The sequence below is a fragment of the Dermacentor albipictus genome, chromosome 3, assembly GCF_038994185.2.
Source record: "Dermacentor albipictus isolate Rhodes 1998 colony chromosome 3, USDA_Dalb.pri_finalv2, whole genome shotgun sequence".
NCBI lineage: Eukaryota > Metazoa > Arthropoda > Arachnida > Ixodida > Ixodidae > Dermacentor > Dermacentor albipictus.
Window position 1 is genome coordinate 104,254,465 of NC_091823.1, and position 22,026 is coordinate 104,276,490.

Sequence of the window (22,026 nt, forward strand, 5' to 3'; positions counted from 1 at the left end):
TCGGCTCATTTATAAAGCGTTTATTAAATAAAAGCATAAAGTACGCTTAATTTATACGGTAATAGTTAAGATAACAAGCGCTGGATAGCGTTCACTCTTCATTTTTTCGACAACGCGATCATTTCTGACCGTTTTTAGCGCAAGAAACTTGCTAGATAGCCAACTATGGAATGAGCAGCTCCCGAATCCCGAAGCTACCCGAAGCGCTCGAAGCTGCCGAAACTTCAAGAAGCACCCAGAAAATCGGAGTGAGCGACGAGGAATGCCTGTTCTTCGATCTATGAGTTCAGTTTGAGAGCTGATCCCGTTGGCAAAGTCACGACCGTGAGTTATCCTGATTCCTAACGTTTAGTATCCGTTTGGAACCAGCACAGCTGCTAAATTTTCACCACAATCATGAGTGGAGACGACAACCCGCGAAACCCCAAGAACCTCCCGGCTCTGCTGAACTTCTGTGTCCGGAACACGGCCACGGAAGGCGCACCGAGTTCATCCACGGCGTCGATGGATCCTGAGGTAAGCTCTGGTTCACGCCGGCACCTCTAAATGTAATGGCACGGAAACATCGAGCGATATAAGCAGCCGGCCGGTGTTGGCGTTTCCCTTGGCATCACAGACGCTTCGAACAAATCGAGCAAAGAAGCTCGATTTGTTTGGGAGTTAACGATAAGGTGTTTGGTAATGGTAACGCTGAGATGTCGCAAGTTGGCGGCGGCGCACGTCGCATGTCTCCTGCACCGCTGGTGCCTGCGTCGCGCTGCACATAAAGCATAGGGACGCACGGACCAAAAGTGGAGAAAAAAAAAAATAACTTACGCAGGCGTGCGAGCTGCGACCTGCTGCATTCGCTGCGAATTGCGTGGTTCAAGTTTCGTCTTAAATTTCTTTGGGCACGTATGTGACTGTCTCGATCCCGTTACATATGTCACGTAAACACAAGATTTTTCGTGAGAATTGAGTGGTTTTTTTTTTTTTTTTTTAGCACAGAAAGTGTCAGAAACGATTGACGTACCCAGATTAAGCTTCGGAGTACGTTTAGTTTGCCCATTATTTCGTTAAGTTACGAGCTTTTTTTTTTAAATATTCGTTTTAGGGCGTACGTTGTATGGTGTGTTCAGAAACATGCAATGCATTAGTTTTAATAAAGCTAGAAAAACAAAAGACTGCAAGGGCCATGCGTTTATGCGCCTTAAAACCGCACCCGCAATTGTCTTCGACGAGCAGCAACCGCACGTCCGCCGCGAAACAAGCGGTAACTAGAATTTATCTCAGTGATGGTCTACCGCTTTTCACCTTTTAACTGCGGAAATCTCCCCTCGGAAACTGCAATAACATTTCCCAATGTTCCTCACATCCCCAATAGTCTGCAAGTAACGTGCGCTTTAAAAAAAATGTTAGATATATGCTCTATTCCTTGCAGTCACTGAAAAAAAAATGTTTAGCAACCATGTTTTGATCGAAAGAGACAGTTTTTCTCGCAATACAGAAAAGTCTTCAATAATGTTTGCTCAACGCATGACAGCAAGACAAGTGTAAACTACAATGTAATATGCACGAGTGCCTTGCAAACTCAGCAGTAGGTGTTGGGATGAACACTTGTTCAATAAAGCAATGGAAACTGTGGCACGGCTTGTCCTTGACAATATTAGCACTGTAACGAAGAAGTACTGTACAAATTGATACGACGAGCACAGCTCGAGCTTGGGGGTTAGTTATGTTTCCATTTATCAGTGGTTTTAGTTGGAAATTCTGTATTTGGTCCAGCGAATCTTAGGCTTACAGTAAGCATCAACATGTGCCATTCTCACAGAATGAAACGCAGCAGGAAAATTTCAAAATAGAACACCTGTTGCACATAATTCCTCAAGATTACAATGGCATGCAGCTACACATCTGGTCACTAAAGGTGGCATGGATTTTGGTCATTGTGTAAGCTAAAAATCCAACTGATCTTGCACTAACTAGAAATGGTGGAAGTGAAGGTGCATGTATTAGTTGGCCCTAAATGACATGCTGGTCAGGTGGTCAGTGCAGATGCAAACTGCCGATTTTGTTTTGTCTAAATAAGCTTGATCAGTTGATATTATATCATTGAGGAGCCACAATTATGCACTGCTATAATGGTCATGCTTTGCGACAGTTTCTTGCAGGTTGATTTCAGGTGGCGATAGCTGCACCTCCTAGCTGAAGTGCCAAGGTTGTCCAATCACAACAATGATTTCTCATGCAGGGCCACATATTTGATACGGAAGTGCTTTCTATTCATCATATTTCACTGAAATTCCCTATGCAGCAGAACTGAGACTAACATATATGCTGAATCTCCACATATTTAATATCAAGGGCCTGGTTTTTGTACTACCTGAAACTGATAAATGCAATGCAGGGGGGGGGGGGGGTGGCACTTTTGTGTTGCTAAGGTCCCCAGGTTAAATGGTTTTCTAGGGACCTTATATGTGGAGACTTCGCAGCACCCCCTTAGTTAATTTAATAGACCTATATATGTGGCTGTACCAAAGCCAGTTGCTTCTTTGTGCTGTGCAAAAACTGGCATTGCATTCCATATACTACGCTGATAGGAATAATTTTTTTTTTATTTTCCGTATTTTGTGGGTTTTCTCAGAGTGAAAAAAACAACTAAAAAAATAGCCTTATGGAAACAGTTCCACTAGGTGTTTCTGAGCATGCTCTGAAACTATATGAAATACAATTTAGGCCTCGAAATGAATATTTAGAAGTTACCAGAATTCATCTTAATATAGTTAGCTAAGCACACTACAAATATATCCTATGTAGCACGAGACAACTACAGACGTAGCAGTGTCAGCCGCGTCCATTTACAATGTAACACTTTAGAAAGCGGTACGATTTACGATGTACCACTTTTGAGAAATTTGAAGGAAAGTTAATCGTTTGGCTTTTCTTCACAAATGCCTGACAGGAAAATTTAAATTTCAATCTACCAAGTTGCGCTCATCCTCTCAGCATATGAAGAACACATCACAACCGGAAACATTCACTTGATCCTATATTTGCAAAGACAAAAAAACTTTTAAGTTTAGTTTTTCTTGCAAGAACTATTGAGGACTGGAACTTGCTTCCCACCACTACTGTTGCATCAAGTGATATTGTTGCTGCAGTTGAGCAATTTCTGTCATTCTAAACACAAATGTATATATTTATACATATAATAAATATATACGTATACATATATGTATATATATGTATTGTATTGTATTCATATTCATATTATATGTATATACATATAATACATATATATAATGATGGCTTGCAGTATTTTCAAATAAATAAATAAAATAAAAAGGGTGTTCCAGTTGCATGAAACCCTCTCTTTAGTAACATGCATTGTGGGGATCGCACGCGCATCCCGATATCTCCGGAGCGGCCACGCGGTTATCACGCGATAATCACGTGCTCGCTCGCGGAGGGTAGCGGGGAGAGGGCACCCCCGCCGCTCCCGCTACACTTCGCGCCTGGCCGCGACGCTGCAGCCAAGGCACCCCGTTCCCTCCTTTCCCTTTCTTGGAACCGGGGAGACTCCTCTCCGCCGCTCGGGCAGAAGCGCGATTCCCCCGACGCATCTTTGTCTCACGGCAGAAGAGCTTGCGAGAGGCCGCATCTCAAATCAGCCGCTGAGACCGCCGCACGCCGTCCCCCCTGTTGCGCCCGGCCTTTGTGTGCGACTCACCGCCCCAAGGCCCGAGCGCGGATCCACTTGGGTGAGCTGAACTCTTATCAGCCTCTTTTGTGGTTCCCACATTGTGCGGTTTGTTTCACCCCAGACGTGCGGAATGCTCCGCCGCTGTGGTTGTGTTTTGTGTTGTATTTGTGTGTGTTGTGGCTGTTGTTGTCTGTTGGTATCCTTGTAGCCTAAGGTGAATAAACACCTTAGGTCGAGACTCACCCTGTCCCCACTGGCCTGAACCCGCCGTGGTCGCAACTCACTGCGAACCGCGGGTTAGGGGTCACAGCTCTGACTGCTAGGGCTGCTGCGAAAGTGCTAGGGAGCGACTGCCGCTCCGTCGGCGCTGTGCGATCCAGAGAAGGGTCAGGTGCGCACGCGCGAGCCTGAGTAATACCCCTATAGCATATTGCAAACAAAAGTGGTGCTAATAGAAACCGGTTTGTAAGCCGACCGTCAAAGAGATTATTCATCCAAAACTTCATTTGCATTTTTAGCGAAAAAGGTTTGTTTATTAGTGGAGAAAATGAATGCCAAGCTTTAGATTTTTGAATTTCTTGTCCAAACTGTGAAAAAGATGGACATATTTCACAGTATTTGAAAATTTGGGCCGTCTTGCACAAAATATTCTTAGAAGCTGTTAGTAGGTTAAATCTTTGTTTACTTCTGCACCCAGTATAAGCATCTTCTATTGACAAAATAATGAACTATCACCTAGTGAAGGTTGCCAAAACTGAAATACATTATGAGTACATGGCACAGGAATTTCTGCATTGTTGCTTATTTTTCATTTTTTCATTGTTTCTGCAAGCCTCTTCTCAAAGTAGGGCCAGCACATTAGCAATGCCTGAAGTCCACTCTGTCAATCTCAACTAGCTTGTAATTTCCCTTTGCTGTCTTTTAGGAACATAGCTATATTAGTAAATTACGCTTCTTGAATGTCAAAGCAGCCACTTTTGCCTTGAAGTTGGTAATCCATAAATGATGCAGACAACAGATGATGCAACAAGAAAATAACTGACAATGCAGCCCTGAAGTTCTTGTACCAGCTAATCATGGCGTCATGGATTTTGTCAGCATCTGCTCCTCTCCAGTTTGGTTATTGGTTGAGAAGGGCTTCACTGCATTCTAAAGGAACCAATGAATCAACCTAGCAAGTGTTGATGACTTTTTCAGCGGCAAGGAAATTTTTTCGTCAGATGAATGCAGATATAGCTTTGAGAGAATACTTTATTAGACTAAATCGATTTAATAGCGTTCTATAGCTCTTCAACAGGCTGCAGTGACCATTTCGTTTTTCGGCCAACCATGCGAAATTTGTATGTTCTAATTATTCTTTGGAATCTTATTTGTCTCAGAGGCGGAAATGGCTGGAAGAGGCAATGTCCGAGATGACCGTCTCCCCCGTCGAGGAGATGCAGAAGAACCTGAATGTGATCAAGGAAACACTGAGTCACCATCGAGAGAGTGCTGAACAGGCACCGACTGAGGAGGCCTGCTGCACCCTTGAGTCCGCCCTTGAGACCATCACCGAATACGTTGGTTCCATAGACTATGCCAAGGGTGACTATACTGCAATACTCCAAGCCTTGAATCTTCACTAGTAACGTCTGCATCTTAGAAACAGAAAAATCTTGCCCTTTAGATAAGATGCACTGTAAAACTGCTCACACCACTCCAAAGTAGAAAAACTTGTACACACTGGTGCACAGGTTGTGAGAATCAGTGTTTGGCTGTTTGAGCTAATGTGTTGTAAGGATTCATTTTGCCCAGTTCTATTCCGTTGATCCACTGCTATAGAGCTAAGATAACCGCTTTTGTATACATAAAAAATAAATAAGAAAATAAACATGGATCAACAATAAATGGGGATTACATGGTGTTGCTAGATTTGTTGCCAAAATGTTTCATGTACTGCACCAAAAAAAAAAAAAAACAGAGTCATGATACATATTAAACTAACATCACTCTATGAAGGCTTATGCAACAAGCTTTCACCTTCACCAACATTGCTGCTTGAAAGTTCGAAGGTTTAGTTAGCTAGAAGTTACTTAGAAGGTTTAGTTAGAAAAAGTAAACTACTTACGTTTCGTACTATCTCTCTCTCGCACACACACACACATGTCGTAAGTGGTTTACTTACCTGACATTATATAATTGAAATTATATCTCCTGACACAAAACAATGTGTAGTGCCTGAATTTCGCATTCCTTTGTTCAAGTATAACACGTGACCTCTTCAACTACGGTTTAACATCAGTGATGTTCCCAACTTGTACAATTTCCCAGTTTACGCTGTCACTGTGGAGGGCATTGAAAGTACTACACTTTGTCAGTATGGTCAGTCTATGTTGTTCGTAATCAAATAAGCTCAAAATACTATGTTTTATTATGGGCAACATGTGTCTGTTTACCATGCACACATACATTTGTGTTCATAGTAAATTAGCTAAGTTATACTACATGTGTCAATACCAGATATGCTTGTGCATGTGCCAGTTAACACATGGCTCTTGTTGTGCGAACAGCACTAGTGTTTGTCTATGTGGTGGCTACCTTGTTTAGATTTCTCTGAGCAGCCTATTTTTCTTTTTCTCATACAGATTTCCATAAGATTGGCGGCTTTGACGTGCTCGAGGACCTACTTTGCTTTCCAAACAGTGGAGTCCAGTCGAAGGCCTGTGAGCTTGTTGCCGAGCTGGTACAAAACAACCCTTACTGCCAGAAACAGGCTGCGCATAGTCTCAAGTTTCTGTTGCAGCTTGTGGACGCCACTCAAGAAGCTGTCCAGCTGAAAGCTCTCTACGCTGTGTCGTGTGAGTGATAGGACAAGTCGCAGACTACAAGTTGTAGATTAGAGAGATCTCTGTAGTCATGGTAGTAGTACCAGTAAAGTTGTAGCCATTAGGGCTGGTCTTACACGGCGGTCGTCAAATTGAAGCGGAATCTTCCCAGTAGATCTGCTGAAATGTGCTGCTGGGAAACACTTATTGGTTAGCTATCTTAGTTAATGCTGAGGTGTGTGGTTGCTGTGATGGATGGACATGTTGAAATGCACTTGGCAGGTAGCCAAGTGCAATCCAACATGTTGCATTCCCAGCCATGCAACAAAACAAGAGACATGCTGATGTATCCATTTTCGCTGTGCCTCTAGTTATGCTATCTAATATGGTTTAGCCAGCATCTCTTGAAGCATTGCTCAAGCTTCAAAGTGCCTTTTTTTTTTTCGAAAGGGGTGAAGAGCACGTGCCAGTGTTCCAGCATAGCCTGTCATATTCGACAACGGACAGCTGGTGTACGTAGAGTGCGACACTCTTTAAAAAATTTACGCCCTTTGGGGCTTATCTTGTCCCACATCAATAATCGTCATCTGCGTTGCTCGCATTTCCTTTCTTTAATGGTGCAAGCCCGGCACTTCCAAGTCACAAATGGTTTGCGCGTCATCAGCATGACACAGCATTCTCGACAAGGAAGTAGCGAGCGCCGAGTTTTCAAGAAAGGGAAACGCAAGCAGTGCAGATGACGATTATTGTTGGGGGACAAATATACACCATAAAGTGTGCAACCATTTTAAGAATTGTTCTGTGTTCTCTTTCGCTGCCTGAAGAGGGCTGCAGGTGACCAGGACAGCATACAGTAACCCCTCGTTTATAACAGAATAGCTTAACTGAAATATTGCTTCACTCAAAGTATTTCCTGGTACTCACTGCAGTGCATGCACTTTATTTTAGACCGCAGTAATCGAAGCACAGTGGCACAGGATCCCATATACTATGAAATTGGAAGCGTGAAGTTTACATGGGCCTGCGAATGTCCACGTGACGAAGCGTGGACACCACTCCACCACATGGCAGCAACTGGTTGTGCCTAACTGTATAACATGCCTATGACCAACCGAAGAGCCAACTGCTCACTGTTGTCAGCAAAATTCTTCCACTGTCATGCACCCACTATTGAGTGGGTACAGTGTACCCACTCAATAGTACCATACCATAGAGTGTAGTACCGTGTACGTTTTACTGGCTCCCGTGCTGTTGGCATCCTCATCCTGCCCTACTATGGCTCACTTAGAGAGCAGTTCAGCACACTTCTGTGGAGACCCTGCACTAGTAATGAAATACCATTCAGTTAAAACAAATTACGCTTCTCGTTGTTCCAGTGGCTTCATTAAAATGAGGATTTACTGCACACACGTGCACCTGTGATGATGCCAATGTTGTGAATGTTGTAGGGATATTTGTATAATTGCCAACAAACAACAAAATGAAAGCAGTCCAAAGACGGGACACAGAAGAATAAAAAGGACAATTGCACCATGCGCTGAGTAAGAAAGATTCATTTCATTGCTTGTATTACAATTTGCACATTTCCTTTTCAGGTCTTGTGCGCCACAATATTTTAGTGTACCTGGAGTTTGAGAAATTGGACGGCTTCTCAGTGTTGCTGAGGGCGCTGCAGTCAGAGTCGCCGAGACTGAAAACCAAAGCAGGTTTTCTGCTTTCATCATTGTGTTCCCAGCAGGGGAAAAGCAGAGGTGGGTGTTATTTTATGGTGCTTTCTCTTGAAATGTATGTTCACACAAATAACAGAGCTGATCTCAGTTTTGAAGTACAGCGCGCAGTACTTGCAGGTTTGGAGCACACGTGTTAATTGTTAAGTGAATAGATGGGGCCTCGTGTTAGCATATCTGTATGAATATAATAATTTTTCTTTTTTTCCTTCTTTTTTTCTCAATAAAGGATTACTAAACAGATCTTACTTACACCTGCCATCACTGTTGTATTTCTCCACAGACTCAGACTAGGGTTTTGTGTTTAATAAGGTTGTTTTCTTTCTCTCTCTTATTCACATGGCACATCGGGTGGTTGTTTCTTTATAACTAGGCTTATTAAAAATGTTCCATGGCATAAAGGGAAATTCTGTCTCATCCACTGGATTAGTTTTACAGGCAGGCATAACATGCATGACAAACTGCATTGTCATGATAGCTAATTAACAAAGTTTCACTAATTTAAGATTTTCACTTTAGGGCGCATCTTCCTGTTTATGAATTGAAACCAAGCTGTAATGAAGTCTTCTGTCGTAGTCACACACTCGCTTTCAGTGACCTTGAAATCGAAGATCATTGAAATCGGCAAGCACCATTTTCTCCCTTCCCCGAGCTTGCATAAAGGAACCAGTTAGGCACGCCCACATCAATGGCTTTAGTTTTAGTGGTTATTGAAAGCGAAAGTGTGACTGCGGTATTATCTGTTTAGCAGAAATCCTGTGTTTAGCACCATCTTCATAAGAGATGTTCTGTAAATCGGTTGTAAAATGCATCCACGTTTTCATTAACACTTCACAGCACTTAATTCTTCCACAGTGCCAGCACGTGTGACATTAATGGAATTTGTTCTTGCTTTTTGTTGCTGATCACGGGTCCCTTGGATTTCTTACTGTTGTGTGTTTTTTGCATGGGATTTGCGTAACACATGTTCTTCTGTAATAAAATTCTCAGTTGCAAGCAGGTGCACGTCTTCTGTGTCTATTCTGTGTCACTGCGTTTTCGAGCTAGAACAACAGTGAATAAAATTTGACTTCGATTATATTAAATCAATCAATCAGCCTGACAATGCAGGTGATGTCATATGCTCTCTATTGTAGACACGCTCATCCGAATGGGCTTTGTGGAGCAGCTGGCTGCAATGCTGCGGCACGAGCCGGGCCCCCACCGCGAACACCTGCTATCCACTCTGGACACGCTCGTGAGTGTGTGCCCTAGTGCACGCGAGGAGTGCCGTCGCCCCGAGCTTCAGCTGGAGGACACACTCCGCACCGGCCTGGCTTCAAGCCATGGCCGCGAGGAACAGCGCGAAGAATACGATCACAGTACCCACATTCTGGCAACGTGCTTTGCAGACAGTGGAACTGCCGGCGAGCATGCTGAGATGGACAGGTAAAAAGCAGGTCAGCTGGTCGACCGAGCATGTGAACTAATGGGGGGGGGGCATTCATGGTTGGGAACTGCGATGTGAGGGACACAACATCATCACGTCTTATGGTGTTTTTGTTCCAAGATAAAGGAATGCATCACTCATATAACGTCTATCTTATTCATCTGTTGCAGTGAAAGTCATCCCTAGTGCATCCAGGGACATACACAAAGTGAAGTTCTCTGCACAATTTAGTTAAACCCTTTTGTTTTCTTGTACTGCCTTTTGAAGTTTTAACAGTGGTTCAGTAGCATTAGCGTCATTCTGCCAAGCACAATGCCGTGGGTTTGATTTCCAGCTGCTACGTCCACATTACATGTACAGTCGAACCCACTTATAACAATGTTCAAGTGCCACGAAAATTCTATTGTTATAACCGATAATTGTTATAACCGGGTTGCATGAAAAAAAAATCAAAATAGGGGGATGGCAGAGCTGTTGTGAGAAAACTATAAAGGCGGGTAGGCCAGTGCCCCTCCCCACCACCTTCCTCCATCCAGCTGCTGATTGTGTTCACTCCTTTAACTGCTTCCTGGCCGCTCCGATTGTGTGTAACAAGCCGCGGCTGTTGGCATTAAAGAATGGCACTGCTATAACAACTGCAAAAGTGGTCACGGGTGGCAAGTGATATGTGAGCACCGCCGAGGCATCGCTGTGGTGGCCCCAAAAGAGGCCTTAAAATATTGCAAGAAGGCTGCTGCAGTAGCCTGACAGCTTGAGAAATCCAGAAGAAACTCTGAGGCGAGATTGCCACAAGCATCTCGCCACTTACTTCTCACTGTCTTGCATGAGAAAACGCTATGTCCGTCAGCTTTGCATGCTTTATGTGAAACTTGCCGACATCCTTCTCCAAGGCATCCAGGTGCTCCACGTAGTGCAGTGGAAGGTTCCTCGTGTAAACAAAGCCCTAGAGTGTATAACTAATCTGCTGGCCCTCCTGTGAGGACAACGTTGAGGCAGCCCGCCCTACCGCGTCATCACTGCCATCATTGCCATCGCTATCTGGCGCAAGCACATTCACGACAATCGCCTCATCAGTTAGAAGCACTTATAAAATATATAGTTTCCAAATCTTTCTTTCCAGCGCTTTCCTTTCACTGGCAACGTCGGGCATTACTGATGCTCAGAGGGCGGATCAGCCATCTTCTATTTCGACCGAGTCAAACAAGGCTGAAAAACCGTGTGGCCAGGAACGATTTTGACGCAACCAACAAAGACGAACGCAAATTGCTGTTTGCAGAATAAGCTGTTTGCAATAAGCTGTTTGCGAATAAGCTGTTTGCAGAACTGCGCCAAATGAGGAGCCAGCGAGCAACATGTGAGCAATCTGGAAGCAGCGCAGTTGGTGCGGTCCATTTGTGTTTCAGAGGTTGGGGCGGTGCAGAGCTATGGGGCACAGCCCATTCGTGTTCGAAGAGATGGAAGGGTGACAGGAAAGAGGTACCCAGAGATGGCTGGAAAATGAGGGCGCGGCGGCTGTCGGACCAGCAACCCATCATGCAGCAGCTCGAATTTCTCATTTTCTTTTTTTCTTTTCAAGGATTTCGCATTTCACTACCTTTCGGCTCGGACATCCAGCAGCCAGACTTCATCGTTATAACCAATAATGCGGCATTGGGGCATTGTAGTAAGCGGGTTATTTCACCATAGAAAGCATACAAGTTGATGGTGCAGAGGGTTCTCATTGTTATTACCGATATAATGTTAAAACCGGTATCTTTAGAAGTTACATAAATACCATGCAATAGAGCGTTGCGCATTCATCGCAGTGTGGGCATTTATAATAATACAGCGCAGGGTGTATGGCGTGGCACAGACTCAAGTGTGGCACACATGGTACCACATGGCTGGTACTCCCCACCGAAATGGCCACTTTTCACCTTGAGAAAACAGAGTTGTACACCAAGCTACAGGAAATCACAGAAGCCCATCTGGTAAGCCAGCAGGGAAACGCTAAAAAAGCATGATAGCGGGACGCTTCATTTTAAAACATATCAGATATTACGTACGGAAGAGCAGCGTGCCGACAAAATCCCCACACATTGATGGAAGCGCTACACCAATTGCGCCAAACTGCGCCGTGACAGAAATGCTGCTACATGCTGTACCAAATTGTCGTTTATTGCAGATATTGTGCCACTCCTCCACCGACACACACCTGCTCCAAATTAACCAAGCAGGCAAAAAAAAAAAAGGCTTTTGTAGTGACATTAAATTTCGTTGCTTTTTAGAATGCTAGCTGTACTACGAGAACACCTAATTTTGGTCTGTGTGGTGCTATAGTCTCTACGATGGTCGTGGCAGCAGGGGCACATCGCGTTCACCTGTCCCCGGCCCATTCTGCATCCTGGTGCGTGTTGTCACGAAGTGCGTGATGCGCAAAATTTTCATAGTTTGCAGCTTTGTGTCTACCCCATTCCATTAAGTAAGCACACAAGCATACATTGGGTGAGTTTGCCAGTAGTTCCTGGCACATTGACAGTGTACCATACGCTATGACTAGCATGCGCTTCAAGTGCATGAGCTTATGCAGGCACATTATTATTAATGTGCAAAGATACAGTATTCGCGCCATATTATTAACGCGACAAACCGTAAATGAATTGGGCGGCTATACGTATTCCACTTGTGGACATGAGTTTAACAGATGAAACGGACCACGAAGCCAATGACAGCATGCCAAAATTTGAAGGGCCACACATCGTATTCTGAGTGGAGCACACCAGCACCCCCCATACGTACACATTGTGTGGACTCTGGGGCATGAGTATTTCGCTCGAGCATATGCACACCGGGAGCCACGCGAGAGGCGCCAAGCAGTTACACTCCGAACCAATACCATCAACCTACATGCGCATCCTATGACACTACTGCCTGCAATGAAGAACACTACCACCGCCGCATAACGCTGTCACGTAAGAGAAAGCTGTAGTATGGCAGAAACTCCAAACAGACACATATCCATGCTTGAGTCTGCACCATGCTGTACATTCTGTGCTGTATTCTTATAAATGCCGACGCTGCGATGAATGCGCTATGCCCCACAATATGGTAAGGGCATGCGCAAGGACACCAGAGCTCACACTCATAATGCACGCCACCACTTGGCTATGTGATGCAGCACTGTCCAGCTCAGACTTGACGGACCAGCTTGAACTAGTCCACCAAGCGAGAAGGGCAGCTAAGGTCGCTGTGTTTCTAAACTGAAGTGACCACTCACTGCAGAGTGGAGGAGCAACCTCTGCTCGCTTTGCTTGCATGCTGTTCTACATAAAGTTTATTTTCTCTCTCTCCACATTACAATTTGGTGTGATACAGAAACACTGTTTACTGAATCCTGTGCGCGCATTAGAAGAACAGATGGTCCTCCACCATGACTCCTTTTACAGACCTGTGTTGCTTTACGATGTTGAACCCAGTCAGTAAGATGATCAGTTCATCGGTCGGTCACTCGGTGATTACATTATATGTGCAATTCCATCTGGCCTTACTCTGCAGCCATAGAACTCGAGGCATGCCAGCGAAGGAGGACATTGAGATGCTCATAAATACCATAAAACCTGTGGGCATGTTTCTGAACCATTGGGTATGAGCCAATGGGTGTGCTACATTTGGTTGGCATATAGTGTTGATTCAACCACATTTTGTACTGCTCTTCTGATCACTTTGTACACTGGTATTGCTGGTTTGGATGCAACTCTCTACAGTATACATATGTACAGCCACTTTGCAGTGGCATAATTAGAATGCTTTAAGCATTTTTCTTTGTCTTTATGCATGCAGCATTAAACAGTTAATTGTAATTATTACCACTGCTCTTCTCTGAATGGGTGTGTGAATGAGAAATATAAATAAATTGAAAGGAATTCTAAAGCTATTATCGCATCTTAATTAAAAAGCCATTAATATTCCTTTATCATTCTGCCTACCCCCCCCCCCCCCTTTCCCCCTTAGTGTAGAGTAGCAGGCCAAAAGGCAGGTGCTTTGTCTGGCTGGGCTTACTGCCTTCCCTCTCGTTAAACTTCTCCTGATAGCCATTGTCACTATGGCTAGTATGTAAATTATTGGAGCTGAAATGGGAATGCTAAGCATTCATCTGCATATCAGCTCCGTATATTTTGCTGCCAAAAGCTGCAGCTGCACAAGTCCTACAACATAAATCTGAAAATGCAAAAGTAAGCGCAGGGGCTAGGTTGGGTGAGACCAATGGGCAACTGCTCTGGAGTCCTTACAGCCACTTTTCATCAGCCTACTTATAAGGCTTGGAAGCATTCCCTTCCATCTTGGTTCGTGCGGTAGCAAACAGTAAATTTTGTTTTCGTGCAAAACAGCCTGCAATTCAATCTTGTGGCTGTTAAATAAATTAGTCAGAACCCGTCTCACGATGACATTTGATGGTAATGCATTTAGCATTGAATCAATATACTGGGTGTTTCTGCAAAGGCTTTGAGCAATTTTTAAAGATTGCCTGTGGCAGGCAGCACAATTATAGTTCACAAGCTGGTCTACTCAAAGAGCTGGACATTACTTGCACAAAACAGTTGAAATGCATAATTGATTAATTAAGACAATATGAAATAAATTAATTACCTCACAGCGCATATTGCAATTTAGAAATTCTAGCCGGGGAGTTCACAAGGTGGATCCGCTCGGAAATAATTGTGTGGATGACACGATTTACAAGATATGCGCCATCAAAATTTCGGTAAAAATGCACTGTCGTTCCACTTCTTTAAAGGGGCCCTGAACTACTTTTTATCAGAGTGAAGAAAGGCATTTGAAGTAAAAATAGGCTATTTCAGAAATACTTTGCCACAAAAAATACTTCAATGCGTTCAGCAGAAGCGGAGTTATCAAACATGGCCTCTGCTGTGCTTCCGTTCCTTCTTCAATGCCTTGCACTTTGAAGGCTACGGTGCAGTGGGGCGTGCCCACAACACTCCACCTTGCACCGTTTCGCACAGTACTAATTTAATTTTGGGGGTGCTACGACTTCCGCCTTTGGTACTTACAATGCACTAAACATAAGCCAAACGCAGTTGTCCTCAGCAAGCCGCAGTACGCTTAGCCAGTGGATTCGTGGTGGCACCCCACGGCGGTACCCCATGGTGGCTGCGGTATCTATGCCATGTAGCTGACCACAGCTGATGTCAGCTATCGCCCAATAGCAGCCGTTTAAGGGAACGACGAAATAGCACGTCCGATGACGAAATAGTTCGTCTAGAGGAGAGATTAAAAGAAAGGTGACTTCGCGATCCGCTTGCGAGCTCCACGCACTGTGTACGACAGCAAAACTTGGCTGAGACGTTCACAGCAGCGTATGCTACCCACGGACTATGTTATTTCACCAAGCCCGAGAGGTGGTTCAGGGCCCCTTTATAAAAACGGCTTTTTGTGCGTTGAAGCACAAGAGTAACTGGACCACCAATGTATTTTTTCACGAAGTTCAGAAATTAATATCTTGAAACCGGTGTCATCCTGAGAATTTGTTCCAAGTGAATCCGCCTTGAGAACTTCCTGGCTATAATTTCTCACTTGCAATATGTGCCTAAGGTAATTAGTCGAAAACGTAACTAGTGACCTTTTGTTAATTAGTCAATTATGCATTTCAACTGCTTGTGCAAGCAATGTCCACTTCTTCGAGTAGACCAGCTCATGGACTAGAATTATTCTATCTGCAACAAGAAATTTTTAAAAATTGCAGGAAGTCTTCGCTGAAGCACCCGGTAGTGGCACAGTGTATTGCCACCATCAAATTAAGTTGGTTATGAGACATGTAATGCAGTGGGACTCCTATTTTGTGCTTCTATCTGGACACACTGTGCCATCTATACTCCTTTTCAGTAGTTCCTCGCAGCACAGCCAACGTTACAAGACCTGCGAGCGCAGATTCTTATGCAGCAAAATGTAGTGCCATAGTTCGGAACCCGTTGGTTGACTAAATGGCCTTGACAAACGGTCTCGTCAGCAGGTGCTTATATCGAAGTTTCTCTGCAAATAGTAGGGCAACTTATTACGCAATTTCGCCTCATTCTTTTTATAAAATGTCTATTGAGGCTCCACAATACTGAAAATAGGGTTCTCCATTTGCTCGAATGAAAACGTGCAAAGAATGAAATATTAATGTGACGCTGTCATATAGACGTTAATCTGCGTTTAAAAAGTACAAACAAAAAATTGCTTTGACAGTGGCTAGATTCATAGGTGTTGGCACAGTCACAACACCGTGGAGGACTACTCCTTAGGTAGTGCTTCGTCGTTCCCAAAAATGGCATCTGGTGACTTGCCTGTGGTACCTTACCGGGCTGCTCGATTATATGAAAGGAAAGAGTAAGATAGCATTGAACATGGTTGTAATGGTGCGTAAGGAGTGCGGTAAACGTGCATGAATTCTAATTAAGAAAACTGCTGTGCTTACATATGTCAGCAAACACACTGTGTTCAAGTGGACATTAGAAGAGGGATCAAGAGGTGGCGCCATCATGCTGTGCGACATGCTGGACAACTGTTCTTTGTAAATTCTCCGCTTCCTCCTCTTCTGTGTCTTGAAATATCTTGAAGACTCGCACCTCTTTGGAGTCGGAGTGAATATGGAATGAATTTTCTACTACTGTTATCACAACTGCTGATCTCGCTGCATAGTTGCAGTCTTCGTAGATGCTGCTGCTGCCTGCGCTGCAGCACTTGCTGCTAGCAAACGACAGGGCGCGGAAGGGGACCTTTAAGATGTGTTCGCCCACCCGATTGGTCGAAGAAGCCTGTAACTTCCAAGTGCTGCAAGAACCTACTGAAACAGAATATAGTGGTGCTTACAATAAGTTGGCGCGTGACCTCCAAGACTAAAAGCGCGGTGCGTTGGTGCCTGTGAATGCTGAGAATTGTTCCGTCACATGCCCAGTGACACATACTCAATGACCCAATTTGGCGAGAGGTTCATTGAAGAGCGGCACATAACCAGTGAATTTGTGGTGCAGCCCGCTAACGCGCCGGGTTGCTGTCCTTGAGGAACACACTGATGCTGGTTCGATTCTGCTCAGCTTCGGATAAATTTAAGGAACATTTTTGTCATTGTAGAGCGGCGCATTGCCGGTGTCACATGCCTAGTTACCCAAGTTGGCGTCAAAGATGTTCATTGAAAAGCGACACACACCTACGGCTACCTACGGGCACATACCCAGTGACCGAAGTTGGCATCAAAGGGTTTCATTGAATAGTGGTACCTACCCAGTCCTGCATCTACAGTGACCCATGTTGGCGTGAAAGAGCTTCATTTAGGAGCAGCAGATATGTACACGTTGCCACATACTCAGTGACCCAAGTTGGTTCAATGGCTGGTGTCAAGCCCTGTTCCCACAGCATAGGAGCCCGATGTGCTACTCATTTAACCATGGACTACCCAGTTACCCAAGTAGGTGGGAAAATGGTCAGATGCAGTTCCATACAAACATAACTAGCTAGCCCACAGAAAGTGTGTGAAGTACCTTAAAAATGCAAATGCATTAAAATGCATTTGCATTTAATAACGCATTTTAATAAATAGAATTGTAATTTTTGCCACAAACTTCTGATCACGTTTACAACAGTCTCCTCAGAGCAGGTAACGAGGGAATCATCTGTGGCCTCTTATTCCTGGCAGTGCGAGTGAAGCAGCAGCGGCAGCCCAACTGCAAGATCCTTTACCTACTACTCTCTTCCTCCTCTGGAGTCATAGCTTGCCTTCATAACTCAAACGCTGTGGCAACTCCATTTGCATGAACTTTTTAGCAACTGTGTGATCGAATGAACTTTCTTTACTATCTATAGCACCACAATTTGCTATGTCTGTCAGGCTTCCTGTTCCACAAGTTGATGAGGTAGTGGTAGTTTCAGATAAATTTCCCTTTAACCCAAGTTTGTAGACATTGTGCCTATGGATGGCCAACCAAAGTTGACATCATTGTTGCCACACATTTTCATTTAAGCAACTTTCATTTATCCAGCGTTCACTGTACACCACCGAGTGTTACTCGTTTCTCTCTTCCACATTTGGAAAATGTGAAGCCATTGCAGGTGGAAACTTTGCTCATTTAGTTTCTGCTCGAAGAAACCAAAATGCTGTCACTCTCTGCCAGACTACTTGGCACAGTAGCATGTTTGCAAAAGCTCAACCCTGTAGTTTTTTTTTTTTTTTTTTTTTTTTGTCATTGCCACAGGAAGTTGTCTGCAAGTACAACCCAGCCTGCCTACTCTAACCTTATTGAAGAAACCCATCCTAAGCTACCTTATTCTAATCTTTATGTAAAATTTGTATAATTTATGCAAAGTCCTGCTGCTGATAGATGCAGAATGGACATTTTTATGAAGTCGCTATGAAGCAGCGCATGAATATGTGCTGTACAACTGCAAAACAGATGTGTTTTATTGCTTCGGAGTAGAAGTGAAGGTGGGTGCTCCAGCGTCAGTTGAGAAGAGAACCTGCACTGGGTAACAATACCGGTGACCTTGTCTGGAAGAGAGACATTTTATAGGTTTAATTAAACGTGATGAGATGAACTGTAAACACTGCACTATTTCTCGCACGAGTGTGGAAGGAGTTGGAAGTAGTGCTTGGCTGTGAAAGGTTTGAATGAATGTGTTCATGCATGCATAGACGAGGGGTGTGAGACATCGTCTTAGAGGCTTTCGTTAGTGTGACTATGGTGCGACATTAGCCCCACAAAGGCCAAAAACCATTCCATCTTCCATTTCCATTCCATGTTCAAGTTCATGGCCATGGAGAGCACATTGGTGCGAAAAAATCAATGCAATGTTATTTCAGTTGAATATCAATACAGAAATTTATGTAGTTGGTTTGCCGAGTTATCCCAGACAGAAACTCGGCTTCAGTGTACCAAGAGTGCCACTATGGGTTTTGTGTCAAGTTTCCCAAATTTAAATTAGCATTTTGTGGTATCAAATTCAGTGCATCCAAAATGATAAGTTGGAAGTTGTGGGGTTTGATAAGTTGGAAGTTGCGGGGCTAAGGATTAGGTTTGACGAGTTTGTAGATTCATGCACCAAGCATTAGCGCCGGCTTATTTCCTGAAGGTGCAGGGGGTTCCTGTAAGGTACAGTTAGACACACAGCACAGGTACACAACACAGATGCAGGAGCCGACACGCACAGCACCAACCTTACACCCGATCATACATCAAGAACAAGCTTTCATGGTGCCAGAGGTGTTTACAGAAGTTTGTTAATGTGTAAACGGTGCAAGGCTGTCATTTTATGAAGTACATGACAGCACGACAAGACAGTCACACAGAGCCGTTGAAACACTTTTCCCATCAACCTGTCCGAGAAATTGGGAAGAGGCCTACAGGTTCCAGGTTTTTAACAGGCAGAGCACAGGCAAGGAAGGAATGAAGATGAACAAGCACTGTGATGATTTATCCATCATACTCACCTTGTACTGAACAGCTCTGATGCAGCCATTTGTCTGCTTTGTGTGCTTGCGCTTATACTGTTTACTTTAGCTTCTGCTTGTGGGTCACTAAATGCAAATATTGAAATTGAGCCGATGCAGTGCAATTTAAGTGTTCCAGAGAGTCCAAAGTGTTACTTGGACACTCTGGAACACTTTACTTTACCACTTTACCGATGACAGAGCTTTTGTAAGCAAGATAATGGTGTAAACATAGGATGAAATCAGCACAACTGTGGAAGTGCGGTATGAGCTCTTATGATATCATAATGTACCCCATTTACAATTGATTGTACTCAACAAAATTTATTTAGATGTAATCTAGCATTACAGGTTGATGACCCATTTGCCTTTAACAGTGCTAATCTCCTTGTAGTACTGGCTACCAATTTGTGAACAAGTCCCTCGGCTCCACCCAAAGGAAATTTATGTCACCTTGCATGTTGCTCGACTTGATCCTGTACTGCAGAACCTCATTCATGTGTTGTGAATAAAAAAAAAAGAGAAAAATCGTGCTAACCAAGATAATGTACGATCCGAAGTATCTACAGAATTTGAAAAACGCAACTGTTGCTGACATTTACGTAATGTGAAGCATTTCTCGAATCGTTGTGGCACGATATGTGCGTCGAGCTGGTGAAGCTACCTCTATTGCATAGTGTTGCATGACCGGAATAGGAAACCAAAACGAAATCATACTGGTGGGCGATGCCGGATGCCACCGGAGCAAAACTTAATGCTCGCATCGCGCCAGCTGTAGCAAGGAATGGTGGCGCGTTTGGGTCGTTGTCTACTAAAAGCGTGCAGTAAGCTGCCAACGGCACTACGCCCCATGCACTGTAAATCAGATATGCTGCTCATCACAGTAGGGTTGGCGACGTGCAACAACCCTAGAGGTGACCAGGATAAGAAACTGGGTGCGCGCCGGTATTTTCAAGCGATGGGCAGCGAGTATTGCGGTGAAGCTGTTGCAGCAGGCGGCTACTGTTCTCAATCGCACACACCTCACGCATTTTCTGGTTTACATGAGTACAAGTGGCCGGAAAACGTATCATAACATCACAGTTGGGCAATGTACTGAATGATTGGTAGTGCTGAAAGATTGTGTTTTCCAGGAACATATGGACCGGCGATATAAGAATCGTAACTCTGATGGGTCATTTTTCGTGTTCTCGATCGTGAATATTGGTGCCAGGAAATTGTACGTAACAGGATCATATCAATTACTTCCTACTGTATTTGACTGTGTGCCAAATTTATGTCCACAATCATGACTACAGTGATTGCTGTGGTGCACAATATTAAAATTAAGGCACATAATACAGATGTAGGTTGCAGAAATCCTCTTAGAGCACAGAAACAAAACATGCAGCTTCCCCAAGAGGAGGGCACTTTTATTTGTGTCTGCAAGGTATGCACAAGGCATACAAGGCAACATGGAGTTTTTTCACAAATTCCAATCCCTAACCATCAGGTTAGCCTCTGAAGTCACCACAGGAGCAATATCTCAATGATTCGTCAACTGTGGTTGAAAGAAACACTAAAGCGAAAAGTAAGTTCTATGAGTAAACTACTCTTCTGCAGTACTTACTAGTGTGCTCATGGCAGCCTTCTATAGATTTAAGTAGCTTTTTTCTTCTCTGATCAATCAGGCATGGTCCATGTGTTGACTGTTCAGCCTAGTCTCTTTACAATAGCCAATTTTTCAGCATATCACTTGCTAATCTGCCTAGACATCTCGTATACTATGTAATGTTGAACAGCCTGTCATTGGCCTATCTGCATATCATGCTTACACATCAGCTTGCCTTCAACTAATAGTGGAATACTGTCATACAACCACACATTGGTTGCATTGGAGCAGAAAGCATGAAATTACCTGTGCAGCTTTTGGGCACTCGGCCAGTGCTTTGGTACCACTCCAAGGGCTTTGGTACTGGACTGGTACTTTGCTTTTTGTAGCAACGTGAAAATGGTGGAAGTGCGACACCGACACCAAGTTTTAGCATAACATGTCGCTTTACTTCCTGCTCTCGCATGTGGAAAACCGTGTTGCAATGGACAATTTAAGTTAGTGGGCTTCATGCAGTTTACGCGCTTGTTTGCAGGTGAGTCACTCATCTGTGAGCAGATGAGTAAGATCACAAATAAAAATAATTTGAAGGTGATACCAAATCTATCGCACATGCTTGCTGTAAAACATGCCCTTCATTAAAGAAAGGCAACACAAATGGGAGAAAGTGCACTATTTCCATGGAGATGCGGCCACGACACTGCTGGTGTTTATGGCGACACGTGCCTAGAATCATTCACTAACCAGCGTTCGAACAGGCACCGATACATATATGACTAATGAGCACCGGACTTGTTCTGGGATTGCAGTTGCTGTAAACATTCCCTTAGAGAACTTCAGGTTCTGTGGTCTACTGCATCCTAACAGCTGTAGCAGTCTGAGAGGTACTTGCTGCCTGCGCAGCTGCTCAGGACTCGCCTCAGAAGTGCGCAATAAAGAGTGTTGAAAGTGTTTGAAATGCTAGTTGGCATCCCCCATGCCTGGAGCCCTCTTATGCTCAGCCAAACACAACAGAACTAAATACACCACATACATGCATTGTTTAAAGCAGTCTTAAAACAAAAAATCTAGAAATACACCTGGCTTTGGTCCATACACAAGGCAATCGCAGCAACAACCTGTACAAAGAAGTCATTGTTGCAAAAGCCAAGCAGGGAACCAAATACTTATGCTAATGCTGGTGTTGAAGTTCCCATCATTTTTCTGTCACATGGATTGTATCTGTAAAAGGGGCTCCCAAGTCTCTATTACAACACAAAGTAGCTTTTAGCTGCTGTAACAAGTAAAAAAAATACTCCACTAGGTGCAGTGCCCTGAAAAATTTATTTTGCAG

The 22,026-nt window shown here is 44.0% G+C and overlaps 1 protein-coding gene across 1 annotated transcript in view; it reads left to right on the forward strand.

Annotated features, from left to right (window-relative positions):
• The first annotated feature begins 153 nt into the window (after positions 1–153).
• LOC139057526 (hsp70-binding protein 1-like) overlaps positions 154–22,026 on the forward strand; it is a 48,841-nt gene continuing 26,968 nt past the window's right edge. The window contains exons 1-5 of the mRNA XM_070535903.1: positions 154–516; positions 5,062–5,266; positions 6,307–6,519; positions 8,082–8,237; positions 9,350–9,641. Of these exons, the coding sequence (XP_070392004.1) occupies positions 397–516; positions 5,062–5,266; positions 6,307–6,519; positions 8,082–8,237; positions 9,350–9,641 (986 nt within the window). The 5' untranslated portion in view covers positions 154–396. The remainder of the gene's footprint in view (positions 517–5,061; positions 5,267–6,306; positions 6,520–8,081; positions 8,238–9,349; positions 9,642–22,026) is intronic.